General features: G+C 56.6%; 1 protein-coding gene across 10 annotated transcripts; it reads right to left on the bottom strand.

Moving 5' to 3' along the window:
• Positions 1-906: 906 nt before the first annotated feature.
• Rasgrp2 (RAS guanyl releasing protein 2) lies at positions 907-15,645 on the bottom strand. Of its 10 annotated transcripts, none has more exons than XM_078045684.1 (17): positions 15,449-15,645; positions 12,843-12,983; positions 12,064-12,166; positions 11,530-11,592; positions 11,074-11,205; positions 10,156-10,306; positions 9,796-9,969; positions 9,539-9,655; positions 8,309-8,590; positions 7,473-7,550; positions 6,889-7,011; positions 6,472-6,587; positions 3,136-3,277; positions 2,862-2,898; positions 2,316-2,492; positions 1,244-1,307; positions 907-1,096 (listed from the first exon to the last, which is right to left on the bottom strand). In XM_078045684.1, exons 2-16 carry the CDS (start codon positions 12,913-12,915, stop codon positions 1,249-1,251), a joined length of 1,827 nt encoding a protein of 608 aa, XP_077901810.1. In that variant the 5' UTR covers positions 12,916-12,983; positions 15,449-15,645; the 3' UTR covers positions 907-1,096; positions 1,244-1,248. The 10 variants fall into 10 exon arrangements, with proteins under 10 accessions (XP_077901810.1, XP_077901806.1, XP_077901803.1 ...); XM_078045680.1 differs by lacking the exon at positions 15,449-15,645 and adding an exon at positions 14,931-15,127; XM_078045677.1 differs by lacking the exon at positions 15,449-15,645 and adding an exon at positions 14,743-14,854.
• Positions 15,646-15,893: the final 248 nt, after the last annotated feature.

Genomic DNA, 15,893 nt, shown 5'->3' with positions numbered 1-15,893 from the left:
ACAGGGAGAGAGAAGGGGGTGACCCAAAATAAGGAAAAGGCCAGGAAGAGTGAGTTAGAGAAATCAGAGGGGGACACAAAGTGGGAGAACCCTTGGGGGTGCATTCACAGGGGGGCTGCTTCACAGGTAGGAGCTGGGAGTGTCTGTCTCCACCTTCAGGATAATTCCACAGTTGGAGGGTACCCCCCAATTTGGGTGGGCCTGGGGAGGTAGCTCCCATTCTCAGAAGCTGCTGTCCAGCCCTTTCCACCCAGTCAGCCTTAAAAGTGGCCTTAGCCTTCTCCAGGTAGTTGTGACCCCCAAAACCTCCATGCTGCCAGCTCAGGAGGGAAGGAGGAGCTGGGGTGGGAGAGGCCTCCGGAGGCTGAGTGCAGGATCAATATGCATTTCCTCTGGAAGTCACTGTCCTTCCGGCTGGCAGCAGCACCAGGCCAGGAGGCTGCCTGACTGAGGAGTGCCCCCACCACCTGCCCGGAGGCACGCAAGCCCAGCAGGGGCCTGTGGCTGTGCGTGCCCCTCTGCCCACAGCAGCTAAACTGCCCTGGCCCTCCCAGGATTCCTGCAGTGAGCACCCTGTTGCTAGAAGTATTCAAGCAGGGGCTGAAAGGCCACCTGTCAAGCAATGTAATTCTGATTACAGGCCCAAGCCTCTGGTTATGTGTGACTACTGGGCCCAGCAGTTCTCGGGTGCAAAGACACACTAGTTTCAAGGTTTCAATCCCCAATATTCTGGACTTCTCAGATTCTAGACCCTCCCCAAGATTCTTGTATTCCAAGGTATTCTGGTTCTTAGGTCCTACTCCCCCAAATTCCAGCCACATGAAACCAGATCTCCCATGTCTCTCCGGCCACAGGACTGGCCCTGTAAGTACAGCCCCCCAGGATTCTAGGCTCGGATGGTCCAGGTTAATTACACGGGCCTTTTTATTCCATCTGGAAATACAAATATTCACAAGAGTCTGTACAACCTTAGGGACACTGTCCCCACCCTGCCCTCAGTACATGCCACCCTCACACCAAGCCCCAGAACCCCAGGCTCCCTGCTCTGGTCCAAATATTTTCTCGAGGCAGGAATGAGTCCTTGATACAGTCACAGCTGGAAAGGAAAAAAAAAAGTTATGAGGACACCCCCTTCCCCCGCAGCCAGGTGCAGGCCACCATTTAGATGGAGCACATTTCCCAGTGCCCCTTGCCCTGCTTCCTGCCCTCAGGGGGAGCTCAGGGCCACCCTGGGAGGACTCACCATCTTTACAGGTGGATGTCAAACACGCCATCCTCCACCGCCTGCACCTCCTCCTCTCGGATCTCTGCAAGGAGGGTTTTCACAGAACCCACTCCTGAGTCCCCATCCCTGGTGCAACCCTCCCTGTTTCACGGAAACACCCCCCTATCCGGAAAGCAGATCCATCCACCAAAAATCAATTCCCTAAATGACCAAACGACCCAATTTTCAAGGCACTTTTTCTAAGTTTTAGTTTTGCTGCAGCTTCCTCCACAGCCACAGATTTGTCTGAGCAATGAGCCTAAATGTCAATTTTGTGTAGTATTTCACATTTCAGACCCCAGCACTTCTGGAAGGCTCGATGCAAATGGTTTCATCTTTTCTATTTTTGAGGACAAATGCCCTGTGCCTGCCTCTGTTTTTGAGGACTTAGGCTAATGCAAATGGCAATGGTCACCTGCCTTAGACCTCAGTTTAACATAACTGTTCAAATGATTCTCAGCAAAGCAATCATTTGGTAAACTGTCATTCATCCAACTGATCTAAAACCCTGGAGGCCCTAAGAAAGCAGCCAGGAGGTTATCAGGACCAGGGACTTTTCTCTCAGTCAAAAAGCGGCTCAGGAGGCTGAGGCAGGAGGATTGCAAGTTCAAAGCCAGCCTGGGCAACTTAGCAAGGCCTTAAGCAATTCAGTGAGACCTTGTCACTTAATAAAATACAAAATAGGGCTGGGCATGGGGCTCAGTGGTTGAGTGCCTGAGTTCAATCCTCAATACCAAAAAAGGAAATGCAGGCAAATGGTTCATGTGATCCTTCCAATCCTTTGCCAATCCCTCTAACAAAATAAGAGGACAGAAACCTCTTTCAGTTCATACTTTATAAATTAGGGTCCCTCTCCTGCCCAGCTTTGGAAGGTCAAGAGCTCCGTGGCTACCTTCTTGGCACCCTTACCAATGCTTCTTAATAATCCCACCAGCAATAAGAGAATGGCAAACTCTAGACTGAGTTCCTTCCGGGATAAATTAATAGGCTTAATAGGCTGCTACCACAGCCCGGCCTCCCTCCCTGTACAGGCCAGCTACGAGGCTCTTACCTGGGGGCCGGGAGCCGCGCCTTCCAGGGCGAGGCAGGGAGAAGCTGAAGGCCCGGTGGTGGGTGTGCGTCGGGGAGGGAGAGAGTGCAGAGCCCTCCAGGCTCACACTCTGGGCCCTGCGACGGCACTCCACTGACAGGCGGTCCTTGCACTGCTTGTGGCAGTTCACCCCACAGGCTGAGGGATGGAAGAACCCCGCCACGGTCACTGGTGGGAAAACCCTCCATCCCATCCTGCAGCCCTGCACTTCTCCCCAGGTTCCTTCACTCTGGAGCAGCCGCCTCACCAAAATATGAGTCCCTTCCAAGCTGTTCCTTTCATTCTAATTGCCAGCCTATCCCCTCAAAAGTTCTTTGCTCCTAGGCAGCTGCCTCACCAAAATAGCCACTCTCTTAAAAGCCAACCCTTCACATCCATCAGCATACCCCGCTGCTTCCAAAGTGCGTCGCTTCTTGGCAACTGCTTCACCAAACTACAACTTCCTACCCAGAAACGAATTCTCCAAAACACCTCGGCCCAGCAGCCCTGCTATTCAGTCCATCTTACCTCGACATTTGAGGCCCTGCTTGTAGATGCCCAGGATCTGCAATAGAGGAGGAGACCGTGCTGGGAGTAGGGGCTTAGAGGTGAGGTCTCCCTCTGTCTTCCCGAGGGCAGGGACTGGAGCCTTAGAACCCGCCTCAGGCCCCGGGGGGAAAGAACAAAAGGAGAAGAGGCAGATGGAATTGACCAGGTTTGCCTGGGCCTGGACGGCTCTGGCAGGGGCGGGGCCGACAGGGAGGGCGGGGCTTGGGTGGAGTTGGGGAGCTGGGGGGCTCACCAGGGCTTTGCAGTGGCGGCAGGCGACAGGGCGCAACGAGTTGCTTTCCTGGAAGTTGTGTACGAAGCCCATGCGGCCTCCTAGCACCGAGCTGGAGCGCAGGAAGTAGGAGACCATCTCCTCCCGGCTAATGCAGCCATCCCTGGTGGGGAGGGGCGCCTGAGCTCTGGCCTCCTCCTCACCGCCCGCCACCGGCCTCGCCCACCCCTCCACCCCCCACCCCCGGGGAACTCCCAGCCACCAGGTCCTCGCGGACCTCAAGTTTTGCACCTTTGGTACAGGGAAGAGAAAATCAGCTAGACCAGGAGCTAGACAGATGTAGCAGCTGCCACTAACTAGTCGTGTGGTCTCTGGCAAGTCACTGGTGAGGGTTTCCTCCTCCCTGACTGCACACTTCGCAGCTGGTGGGTCAGCTGAGAGGGCTGAGCTCTTCCCCAAGGGATCTCAGCCTGTGGCTCCCAAAGTGTGCTCTGCGCAATGCCTCTCCCGTGCATTCTGGGGCCAGGTGAGATTGGGGGAAGCAATACCCGGCTCACTCTTTCTTGCATAATCCCACAGGAAAGACGCCTTTGCTCCAGGGCTTCCCTCCTATCCCAGGGTTTGGGGTAGAGCCCCCTTTCTTATTTATTTTAGGGGAGGAAGGAGCCTGTATTCTGGAGGCAGACCTCAGTTCAAATTCCAGACTGCCTCCTGGCCATGTGACCTGTGCTGGTTAGTCTCCCTGTGCCTTGCTTCCACTATCTACGCAGGGACATACTTCCTATGCCTGGTAGGATTTTCCTGAGAATTAAATGAGATAATGCATAAAAGTGTCCATGTGCGTAGTAGGTCCTCAGCCACCAAGAGTGATTTCCATCAGGGCTGGTCCTGGTTTTGGAACTGCCACCCACCATGTTGGGGGTTCCATAATGTGACCCAGGTGATCCTTCCAATCCATGGAGCATTGGGAACAACTGGCCATTTAGAAAAATATACAATTCATGTCAACCTCATACTGCAGGCGAACATTACACTCTGACCGAATGAAGAACACTGATAAAAAATAAAAAGTATACATGTATCTGAAAAGATATAAGAGAATTGTGTTGTAATCCTTTCTACACACAACACAAATTCAAGAAGTCCTAAGGGAAAAGACTGACATATTGGACACACAAATATTTTTTTAAAATTTTATATGGAAAGAGACAACATAGATGACACACAGGGAGAAAGTATTCAACACATCCAACAGCAAAAGGTTAATATCCATTAACAGAGATTCTAAAAACCAATGAGAAAAAGACCAACAAACCCAGTCGGACACTGGTCAAAGAATATGAACAGGCAGTTAACAAAAGAAATATACGTGGCCCATAAACATATAAATAAAGACGCTAGCCCCAATCACATTAAAGAAATGCACATTTATCCAAGACACCGTTTGCCAACGAGACTGGCACGACTGTCAGGCTTATTACAGCGTCCATTCTTGGCAAGGAAGTTAGGACTCAGGCTTCGGATGGGAGTGTGGACTGGTACAACCTTGTGCGAGGTCAGCTTGGCAGGCTCTCTCCTAATTTAGAATGTGCATATCTTTTGATCCAATTATCCCCACTTCTAGGAATTTCTCCTACAGAAATACTGGCCTGAGTGCATGGGTACAAAGATGTTCACAGCAGTGTGGCGTATAATTATAGAAAGACACTGGAACGGTCTACACGGCCACCAGCAGGAGGATGGGTAGGAGAACGCCGGCCCAGCCACGCAGGGCAGCACTCTGCAGCTGCTCTAAAGCATGAGGTAGTTCTACATGAATCCACACAGAAAGAGGTCCATGATGGAGTGGGAACAAAGACCAAGGACAAAAATCGGGGGGGGGGTACAGTTCCTTCAAGAGGGTGATTGAAAAAAAAAAGAAAGAGAAGCCCACTGCTACAGATACCTAGATGCTCTTAAAACTATATCAAAAAGTTTAAACGCATACGTGATTTTGCAAGAACGACATGGAAACCCTCAGGTTCCAGAAACAAAGAGCTCCAGGAGGAAGCAGCGAGCCGGGGCTGGTCCTGGGAGGGCAAGGCGGGTCTTTCTATTCCTTTGGGTCCTGGGAATAGAACCCAAGGTCTTGTGCTTGCTAAGCACATACCCTACCTCTGAGCTGCAACCACAGCTTCCAGGCTTTCCCTCTTTGTGAGCTGGCCGCTGGGGCTTGATACCCAGTGGGTGCTGGGCACTAGGCCCGGGAAGCAGGCACGAGGTAGAGTTAAGGCTGAGCTGGGCCTGGAGCTGGGCCTCCAGGGTCTTAAAGGACCCCAGCCTCACTGCTGCTGCCTCAGCTCTGGAACAAGAAACAAAGCGACCACAACAAAGCCACTGGCAGAACTGGATTTATGCTATAATCCCATTTGTCCATAAACACACACCACACAAACAAAGTCTTCATGTATTTCAACCTGAAGAAAGACTGGAAGGACATACATATTGCCCAGCCATTAACATTGCTCACCTGTGGGGAGGAGGAGGGGACGTTCACTTCTTACTACCTGATTTTATTTTTTTTTTAACCTCAGATTATTGTCATGTGGAAATCATGGAACGACAGACTGTCAGGCACAGTGACATATGCCTACACTCCCAGCAACTCCAGAGGCTGAAGCAGGAGGATCACAAGTTGGAGGCCAGCCTCAGCAACTTAGCCCGGCCCTATTTCAAATCTCAAAATTAAATAATGAAAAAGGCTGAGTATAGAGCTCAGTGGTACAGCATGCTGGGTTCAATCCCGGGTACCAAACAAACAAACAAACAAAAAAAAGAACATAGTTTTGAAATACAGGTCACATTTAAAAATAAAGGATGGACCTAGGATGGTCTGGATATTTTCTTCAGGGGTTTGCCTGCTCAGCAAAAATGTGGCATAGACATGGTTGCTGGGGGCATGTTTAACCTACTTCAGAGAACCAGATGTTTTTCCAAATTGTCAGCATATGAATTGTGGATAAGCAAGTGGGTGCTGCTAATTACAGGCCTTTCTTATCTATTCATTAAAACTGGCTACCCAGGAGCTCGACTTGCCTACACTTTTGCCAGCTGTAAGCTCCACAAATAAAATAGTATTTATGTAGCAATGGTCCCCAAGCCTCAGTCTTTGCAAGATTTGGGTGGAGCCCCCTCTGTCTGAGTTAGTGAGGTAAAGCTGACCTCCTGCCACCCACGAAAAATCGAGGAGCCCCTCCCAGCATGGGCAGCTTCCCGGCCAAGGTCATCTGGTCCAGTGGCCTCACCCTACAGAGGAAACTGAGGCCCTAGGGGAAGGGAGCCGGGCTGCCTGCCCCCCCAGCCCCCAGTCCTCCTCACTGGTTCTGGTCCAGGTCCCCAAAGGCGCTGAGATAAGGGAAGTTGCCGCGGATGATCTGGAACTCTTCTTGTGAGATGTGGCCGTCCCCATCGACATCAAAGTTTCGGAACACAGACTGGGGGTACATAGAGCGACATGAGGGGCAGGAGAGGGGAGAATAAGAGGAATATCAGGGCCCATCTCTTCCCACAGACCTGTATTATGAAGGGCACCTCCCTTGTCCACACACCCACCCCGTCTGCACCTCAGCTCCGTGCACTAGCCTGCTCTGCCTTGTGCCTCCTGGGGACAGAGCACTGGCCCTTGGACATGCACTGGTGGTGGCTCCCAGGGCAGCTCTAGCAAAACTGCCCTTTACTAGCTGCAGCGTCCAAGCAGACTTGTTTCCCATGCGGCTCGGGCTCCAGGAGTCTCACCTCCACCATCTTCTCTATGTGCTCCACCACAAGGGCCTGGTCCAGCTTGGGCTTGGCGGCCGAAGTCCACTCCTCTAGCACTGGGGGCCGGGGAGGTGGGGTGCAGCTGGTAGGGCTAGTTGGCTGTGGGAATGGAAAGGACCATACTAGGGCCAAAGGTGGAAGAGCCAAGGCCCAGGGGAACAGAGGGATCCTTAGAGGAGAGGGGAACCTGCCTAAGGCCTGCCCAGAACCCCTCTGTCCGGCAAGCAAGTTGGTAGGGTAGTTTCAAAGAGCTCCTCCTGCTAGGTGCAGTGGAGCACACCTGGAATCCCAGAGGCTGGGGAGGCTGAGGCAGGAGAATCACAAATTCAAAGCCAGCCTCAGCAACTTAGCAAGCCCCTAAGCAAGTGAGTGAGACCCTGTCTCAAAATCAAAAATAAAAAGGACTGGGGATGTGGCTCAGTGGTTAAGCATCCCTGGGTTCAATCCCTGGTATGAAAAAAAAGAAGAAGAAGAAGAAGAAGAAGGTGGCTTCTTGTCCTCACACCCTGGGATTCTCAGTGGGACAGACAGAGTGGGGAAGCAGGCAGCCCCTCCCTCACCGAGGACTTGGAGCGTGGTTCCCGCTGCAGAGACAGCTGGTACAGCTCATCCTCCGTCTGATACTGATCCAGAGATACCTAGGGTACACAGGTCTGGTCAAACGCTCTGGTCTCTGCTACTCTCAGGAGCTCCAGTCTAGGGTCACAGGGCCACCTAGAGGCTATCATCAGCTCAGATCCCAGTTAGACTCAGGACAAAGCATGGCCTAGAATACACCCCAGCAACCCCCACGCCAGCCTACACAGAGATCAGAACACAGCCTGGCCCTGAACCGGGTACTCAATGCACTGCTAAGACTCTAGTCAAGAGGCCAATTCAGAACAGCCTGACTCTGACATTCATCCAGAATCCAGCTCAGGTTTCAACCCTGATGCCCATCCAATCTAGAAGCAACTAAGAATTCACTCCAAACCTTCACACTTAAGGTTTGGAGTCCTGTATCCAGAACTAGCCAGCTCTAGCCCAGAACCTGATTCCCATTCTAGATCTCCTGACCCAGTACAATGTCAAGGTCAGAACGTCACTCAGAGGACAGGAATAACTATATTAGAAACTACCTCTGCTGGCAGAATCCAGAGCTTGACCCCAGACTTTGAACACCTCCAGAAACTGGACCCAGGACACACGCCCAGCCTCAAGCCAGCCCATAGTCCTCCTGCCTGCCTCAATACGAGACCTCAGGTCCCAGTTCTGACCATAGTGTGCAACCCATCTCAGCTCAGTTCAAGATCCAGAGCCCAGGAGGATCTCAGTTCCTTGAGCAGAACCCAGAACCCAAGGCCAAGCCCACAGCCAGGACCAGGTACAGCTGTCAGGCCCAAGAGCCGCCCCTCACCGTGAGTAAGCTCAGCAAGTCAGGGTTGGCCTGCACGGGAGGCCGCAGGCTGGTCACCATGGCCAGCTCCTCCAGGATGCTGAAAAGCTGTTTCATCTTGGCCCCATTGAGCCGGGTCCGAGCAGAGTCCAGCCAGTCAGGCAGTGCCAGCTGCAGGGCCACCAGGTCCTTGAGGTGGACGCCCAGGATGGGGAAGCGGAAGCCCACGCAGGCTGCCAGCCGGCGCCGGTAGTTACCGTAGTTGCCTGTAGCTGTCACTAGTTCCGTCAGACCTTCCCAGAGCTGGGGAACAAAGGGCAAAAGATCACACCCCCCACACACTGGACCATCCTCCCCACATCACCCTGGAGATGTGGAAAAAGATGAGTCAAGGACACCGGATGGAGAAAAGGTTAAATTCCCCTTATCATCCCCCTTCACCTGCTCGAGAGTTCAAAGCAACATCTGCTGCCGAGTACCACACCTGCACACCAATACTGGGCACAGGATGCCACCAACATTTAACGGAAAAAGAAACTGAGGCTCAGGGAGGTGAGGTGGCACAGGCCAACGAACTGGGAGGATGCTGCCAGCTCTACAGTCGGTAACAGGAAGAACTGGCACACTCCCAAATGTCCCATGACAGAACAGATGCATAAATTGGGGTGGACTGACAATAGCAAATGGTCTGAAAACAAAAATGAATGAACGACTGTTCCATATGACAGGATGAAAAGACTCTCCCCCCCCCCCCCGCCCCGCAGTGGAAAGACAGGGCAAGACAAAAAATAACACAGGACATGATTTTGCTCATAGGAGATTGTAAAAGGGGCACCCCAAATCCCCATTAGATGTAAAGCTACAAAGAAAAGTGAAGTCACTGTCACAAAAGTCATAACGTTGGCTGCCTCTGGTGGTGAGGGAATAAGGTGCCAGGGTCTCTGCCCCTAAGCTACACCCATGGCAAGGCTCTCTCTACCTTGGCCTGGATGCTGGTTACCCAGGTGTCTTCTTTATAATTTTTATTTAAACTGTTCGCACGTTCTATGAGCTTTTCTGCGTCTATATTACCCACTATGTTTAAAAGGAGAAAGAACAAGCTTTGGGGTCAGGCTGACCTGTGGGTGCCCCCTGTCACCAGCATTATGCAACCCCTCCAAGACTCAGTTTCCCCAGCTGTCAAATGAGGATGGTGGCACTCAGCCCCCACCACTGGGGAGCATAGCACAGGCCCTCCCCCATCCCAGGCACCTTGATGGTTTCAGGGCCAACGTGATTGTGGGTCTCCTTGAGGCGGGAGATGGAACTGTGGCTCAGGCCCCCAACCACCGCCATCAGAGTGTTGAAGTTCTGCAGCTGGAGCAGCTTCTGAGAGGGCAATGGAGAGGGGAGGCAATGAGTCAGGAGTTGAGGCAGCCTTGGTGGGGAGGAGGCGGTGGCTGCGGTGAAGGATGGACTTGGCCTGCTTAGCCACAGGGAGGCCGGGGCGACAGGGGAGAGGTGGGCACCTCAGCCACGTGGACGAAATGTGTGATGACCAGCGCCCGCTGAGGAGCTGTGGGCTTGCTGAGGACCATAAGCTGCACCCACTGCGAGACACTGTTGAAGAGGGAGATGAATCGCTCTAGGACGGGGTTGTCCACGGTGCAGCCATGAGTCACGAAACTGTGGTAGTCCTGGAACTGGGGGCAGGTGGAGCAGCCTCAGCACCTGGCTGGCCCCTCTCCCTGCAGATGACCACGCCTCGCCCTCCTCTGAGGAATCCCCCTGGCCTTCCCTGTGACCCATCCTGCCCCAGAGACCCTGCCCCTCCTGGAGCCGCCTTCCCAGCCCACACTTGACCCCAACCACAAGCCCTGGGGCCACACCAGGATCTTGCAGAAGGAGCGATACTCCAAGTAGGTGAGGTGCTCCGCCAGCTCCAGGGGCTCCAGGTGGTCGAACAACAGGGACATCTTGCGCTTTTTCTGTCCCACGGGGTTCCGCTGGGTCACCTGGCGCTTCCACTTGTAGGTGGGGCTGAGGGGGCAGGGGAAGTGAGCCCTGTGCTGGGGACACCCCCTCTCCTGTGGCCCCACATTCACGCAGACACGCCACTCGGGCTGACTGGGGAGCCACTGTGCTAGGCACTAACGGCCCTCGTCCCGCCAGTCCTTCCACATCTCCCCCTCGTCACACACTCGACACACATTTATGGACAACGTACTCTGTGCCAGGCACTGCACTAGGCGCTGGGATACAGAGGTGAGCAAGACACGGTTCCTGCCCTCGAGGAGCTCACAGTCCACTGAGGGAGACAGACACAGAAACACACGATCACCGGACAGCGTGACACATGTACCGAGGCTTTTGCACAGGAGTCTGTCCAGAGTGCCATGGGAAACAGGAGGGAGCAACAAGCTCTGCCCTGGAAGAGCCCAAGCCCTCAGAGCCTGCAGACTTCACACCTGAGCCAAGTCTTGGTGGCACGGAGAAGGAGACAAGGGCAATGACAGGAGCGGAGCACCATGGTGGGGAAGGATGCAGGCGATGAACCCGGTGTAGCCAAGGTATGAGGCGCGTGGGATGGGCAGTGGGCCGTGGGAGATAAGGCAGGAACACCAAGTTGGCCGGAGGCCGTGAAAGGCCTCCATGGCCAGACAGGCATTTCAAAGGCGACAGGGAGCCATGGAAGGTCTTTAAGCAAGAGAGTGACATGACCCTCACTCATTCAATTCAACAGACATTTATTATTAAGTGCAGATGGTGTAGGATGTTGAGTCCCCCCCTGAGGTCCCCCCACGCACACGCTCTCGATGTCGATGAGGCTGCTGTGCCGCCTGTTTCCTTCTTGGTCTAGCAGAGCCTTCAGCTCCTTGATCTGCTCAGCCAACTCTGGGTTCAAGTCGAACTCTGCTGGGAATGCTGAGATCCAGTACCTGGTTAGAGGGGCGGAGTCATGCAAGGCCGAGCTTCCCAAGCTCTCCGTCCCCAGGTGGGCAGCACCATTGGAACTGGAGTCTTCCAATGAGAGGGACAGAGGGGTTCCCCCTCTCCCAGCTCTTTCCTTCCCCAAGGTTACAGAGCCTCTTGAGACATCCACCCGCACTGAGCAAAAAGGAAGAGAAAGGCCTCGTGGAGGAAGCGGGCAGCCTGTAGCAGCAGAGCCCACCTGGACAGATCCAGAAATTAAAACCCACATGAGCCAAGGGCACGAGAAAGGAGCCAGAGAGAAGGGGCCAGGACCCTGGAGGAAGACTCACCTGACCAGATGGCAAGTTTTCACCTGCAGTGAATTGGAGTTGTCCTTCCGGGATTGTTGGTAGGTAAAGGGGAGTTAAGGAAAACAGTAAGGAGCCTGACTTTAAGAAGGGAGGCAGGGGCGGGGCCTGGGCTCCCAGCAGCGTGGGATGCCCCCTCTGGAAAGCGGCTGAGGGCAGAGCCTGGGTTCTGGGAAGATGCTCAGGGTGAGGCATGAGCTCTGGTCGGGGCACAGGTAGGGGTGGAGGGGCAGTTTATTCGAGAGGCTGAGAGTGGGGCCTGGGCCCTGAGAGGCAAGAGGCCACCCAGTTGAGGATCAGAAGCCAATCTTAGACTCTGAGAAGGTGAGGGCAAGAGTTATGATGGGAGGAAAGCTGCAGAACCTAGACCCTAGAGGGAGAAAGGGCCAAGCCTGGATCCTGGCATATAGGAGGAGCCTGCACTCTAGGGCTGAGGCTCATTCTCCATCGAAGCTGCGCAGTGGAGTTCGCTCAGACTCCAACATCAGGGGCCTGGGCGAGGCCCGCGAAGGATATATGTGGAGCAGTTTTGCAGCCAGCTGAGAGGAGGGGATGTACCAGGGGTGCATCATGAGGAACATGCGTACCAGCTGCGGGTCCCGCACCTTCCCGGAGTCATCTAACTCGGAAGGGTCAAAGAGAAGCGGGTTGACCCTTGGTCCTCAAGCTCTGATCCTGAAGCCCTAGCCTGCAGCCCTCTGGTATCAGGACTCTTGGGCTGCACTCTTGACCCAGCCAACCTCCTGCTTTCCCAGGACTCCGAAACCAAGAGGCAAATTAAAAAGAAAAGGTGGGGTAAAGAAGGGTAAGAAAGTGCCCAGGGAGCCGCAGGGAGCGTCCAAGCCGGCCCGGCCCATCGTCCGGAGGGGAACCAGCTGGGGCGGAAAGAGCCTGGGTTCCCCGGGGGTCAAGAATCCAGAGGTCATTTCCTGAGCGCAGGGGGAAGGGGCACCCCTTCACCGCTCAGCCCCCCCACCCCGCATCTGCCGGAAACAGCTTCCAGGCCAGAGATAGCAAGTTCCTCCGGATCCCGCGGAGAGAGAGATAATGTCCCCGCGTGTATCAAAGTCTGGGACCCTGGCCCTCCCTTCGCCCCCTTCGCTGCTGGCTCAGGAAGACTGAAGAAGGGAAACATTCATCTGGTTGAAGCGTGGGCACCTCTCTGCCCTGTGATAAAGCAGGCTTCCATTAAGGAGGCTGCTGGATGGGAAGGGTGGGTGGGTCCCAGCCAAAGGTCTGCCCTGGAAAGTAGGGGCGCGGGCTTAGGCTCGGGATGTGCCTTCCCTGCCACTCACCAAAGGCTTCGATGCAGCCGCGGAGCAACTCCTCCACTGTGCAGCCCTTGTCGAGGTCCAGGGTGCCCGCCATGGCTGCCGGGGCCGGTGGGCTGGGCCCAGGCTACGCTCCGGAAGCTTCCCCAAGGGGCTCAGACCGATCTGTCCCAGGAGAAAGGCAAAGCGGGAGTCTGCGGAGGCGCGAACCAGGGGAGCGGCCAGGGGGCAGGACTGGGCGGGGCGGGCACGCCCCCTGCTGGCAGGGGCGGAGTAGTCTTCCGCGGCCACCCCCGGGGTAAACGGTCAGGGCCCAGGATGGTGCAACCCTCTAGTTGGGAAATGGACCCGCAGAGAGGTTTCCGGCCCATCCTCCGAGTCGCGGGAGGGTCTAAGGGCTCCACGGGGATGAGGACCATCCCGGACTCCTGGGGTTGGTGGGTTGGTGTCCCAGCCCCCTTCAGGCCCTCTTGTCGCGCCTGCTCCCCAGAAGCACCTGCAGCACCCCGCAGCTCGGCTGTGCGCCCCTCCCGCTTCCCTCCCTCCACAGCTTCCCTTCCCCCGCAGGGTTATTTTGGGAACCCAGAGCCTGAGGGGACCTCGGAGGAATTTCTCCCTGGGATGGGAGGGTGAGGAGAGAACCCAGGCGTCCTGCCCGCGTCGCCCCCTCCTAGGCGCCCGGCGAGGGGAGGCGGGGCTGAGGCGTCCCCCAGGGGCCTGCCCTTGGGGAGGCGGGCTGTAGTGCCGAGGAACATTCCTGTGGGGGGGCGGCTCCAGCCCGGAGGCGTCAGCGGGAAGCCCAAGCCTGGGAACCGCGCGCTCCCCAGTCAACTCCATGAAGGCCCCAGGGGTCCCGGCTCAGCCCTTCCTCAGGGCCTTCTTCCTCCCCAGCCCTGGGTCCTCATTCTGCACTGGCGAATCGTGAGCGCACACAGAGTAGGGTGCCCAGAAGGGGGCGCTAGCGCTGTGGGGGTGGCCATTGCGGGCCTGACACCACCAGCAACTTGGCCATTGACGGGGGCTAGACGCACCCATGCAGGGACAGACACTCATTCCATACCCAAGTTATATTCTGGAGGCCAGGGACCTACATTAAGTGCAAGCCCCATCTCCCACACACCAGGGCCACAAAGCACCTGCCTCCTACCCTCTGTCTCACACACAATGGCACCCACGCCCTGCGCACACCTACACTGAGAACCCTAGGCACACACATTCCCAGCTTATCCACCCTAGAACTCAAATCCGAGGACGAGGTCGCCTCCCAGACCTGCTGTTCACTTGAGCCAAACCAACCTCTAGTTTCTGGTCACAGTGGCGCTGACATCCCCACACGTGTGCACACATGCAAAACAGCGTTTCTCCACGCATGTACTCTCCCACACACAAGCACACACCCCCGTGGGCGCGCACACGCCCATTCTGCCGCCCCTCCCCCTTCATCTGCGTCCAGGGCCAGCCCCGCAGCCCCAGCGCCCTGACTCCCCTGACCCTGGCAGAGCCTTGCCCCAAAGAAAGGTACCCCGCCCCTTCACGTACTCCCCCATTCTGGGGTAGGGGGCTCCTCTACCGAGTTATTGAGCTGACTTTTCCTTGCAGTCACCAGAGCTGTCCCCCCCTGGCTCTTCTGCTTCCATGCTGTGTGACCTTGAGAATCACTTGGCCTCTCAGCCTCAATTTTCCAATCTGTTAAATGGGGACTAGTGGGGAAAGGTCAGACTGAGAGATGTAGCCGGGAAGAACTGGGTGCACTGTAGAAGCCCCCCCTCCCGCAGGTAGTCCAGATCGATGCAGCTCTCCTACCCCGGACAAGGACCGCAGACTCCCCACCCATCCGCCACCCCAACCTGGCCGCGCCCCCCCAAGGGACCCTAGGGGCCGCGCCCTCCTCCGCTCAGCGCCCCGCCCGCGTTCGCTCACTCACTGTTGGGACCCACCGCACCCGGTCCGTCCGGCCACCTCGGTGCGCTCCCGCCCGCCGACCTCGCTGCGGCTGCGGCTCCAACCCGCTCTCCGCGCCGCGGCCCAGCTCCCTGCCGCCCCGCCCCCGCGCCGCAGCCGCCCCCTCCCCTCCCCTCCCTGCCCCTCCCGCCCCTGCGCCGGGCTCCGCACCGCCGGCTGCGCCTTCTCCACCGGGGCTCCCCCTCGCCCCGCACGCGGCGGTCCCTGCGGCAGCTTAACCCCTCCCCTGCCACGCCACCCCGGACGCCGGCGCCGCAGGCTGGGGGCTGAGCCCCCAGACGCGCCAAGGGTTGGCAAACGGAGGGATGAGGGGGCGGGGGGACTAATCTAAAAGCCCCCTCCCCCACCCCGGACGCCCCGCTGCCCTCCGCCCCGCCTGGGTGTCGGACGGAGGAAACCGGGAGGGGCAGGAAGCGGACTGCGGTGGGGAAGGGGCGCCCCGCCCAGCCCCCCGGCCGGGTTCCTGTTTTCGTTACCACCGTTCCCACGGGGCTAACCCGGTGCCGGGCCGCGCGTCTTCCTGCGGGCGGCGGAGGCGCTAGCCCGATGGAGGTCGGGGGGTTTGGGGGCAGAGGATCCCTGTGACAGTCTGGGGATGGGGCTAGGACGAGGTAGGAACACTGGGGGGAGAAGGTCCTGTGTGGGGCGAGGGATGACAATCCAGCTACCTGGAGATGCGGCCTGGATGTCTGGGGACGGGGCCAAGGGGTTCTCCAGTTCACTCGGGAGGGCGTGGCTCTCCTCTGGCCGGATGGAAAGGGGCAGCTGCAAGCGGCGGGTGGGTCTCCGCAGCTTGGAGACTGGAGGCCTGGGCCCCGGGAAGACCAACTTGGGAGGGGCAGCCGCAAGCAGTTGGGGTCCCCACAAGCCGGGCCAAGGGAACTGGTAACAGTTTCCGGCCTTTTCGGTTCAAACACACTCACTGTGAAACCACGGGCCCCAAACCTCCCTGCTGAGGCTTGCCCCTCCCTGCCTGAGGCCGGGAGGCAGGACCTCCTCCCACACCTCAGTCTTGGTACCGTGAAATTCAGAAATAGGCCGTTCCTGGCCCTCAGTTTCCCCATAATGAGGGGATGACAAAGGCCTAGTCTAAACGGTCCGTGCATTTCCCCA

Source organism: Ictidomys tridecemlineatus, chromosome 4 (genome assembly GCF_052094955.1).
Source record: "Ictidomys tridecemlineatus isolate mIctTri1 chromosome 4, mIctTri1.hap1, whole genome shotgun sequence".
Classification (NCBI taxonomy): Eukaryota; Metazoa; Chordata; class Mammalia; order Rodentia; family Sciuridae; genus Ictidomys; species Ictidomys tridecemlineatus.
The sequence above is the reverse complement of the archived record's forward strand: the minus strand, read 5'-3'. Positions and strand labels throughout refer to the sequence as shown.

Bases quoted from the DNA above. Each gene is read 5' to 3' on its own strand.
- Rasgrp2 (XM_078045684.1), bottom strand. From the start codon at position 12,915: ATGGCGGGCACCCTGGACCTCGACAAGGGCTGCACAGTGGAGGAGTTG. The intron at 9,970-10,155 runs GTGTGGCCCCAG...ACCTGCCCCCAG, and splicing joins GCTCCTTCTGCAAGATCCTG to TTCCAGGACTACCACAGTTT. The intron at 6,588-6,888 runs GTGAGACTCCTG...ATGTACCCCCAG, and splicing joins ACATAGAGAAGATGGTGGAG to TCTGTGTTCCGAAACTTTGA.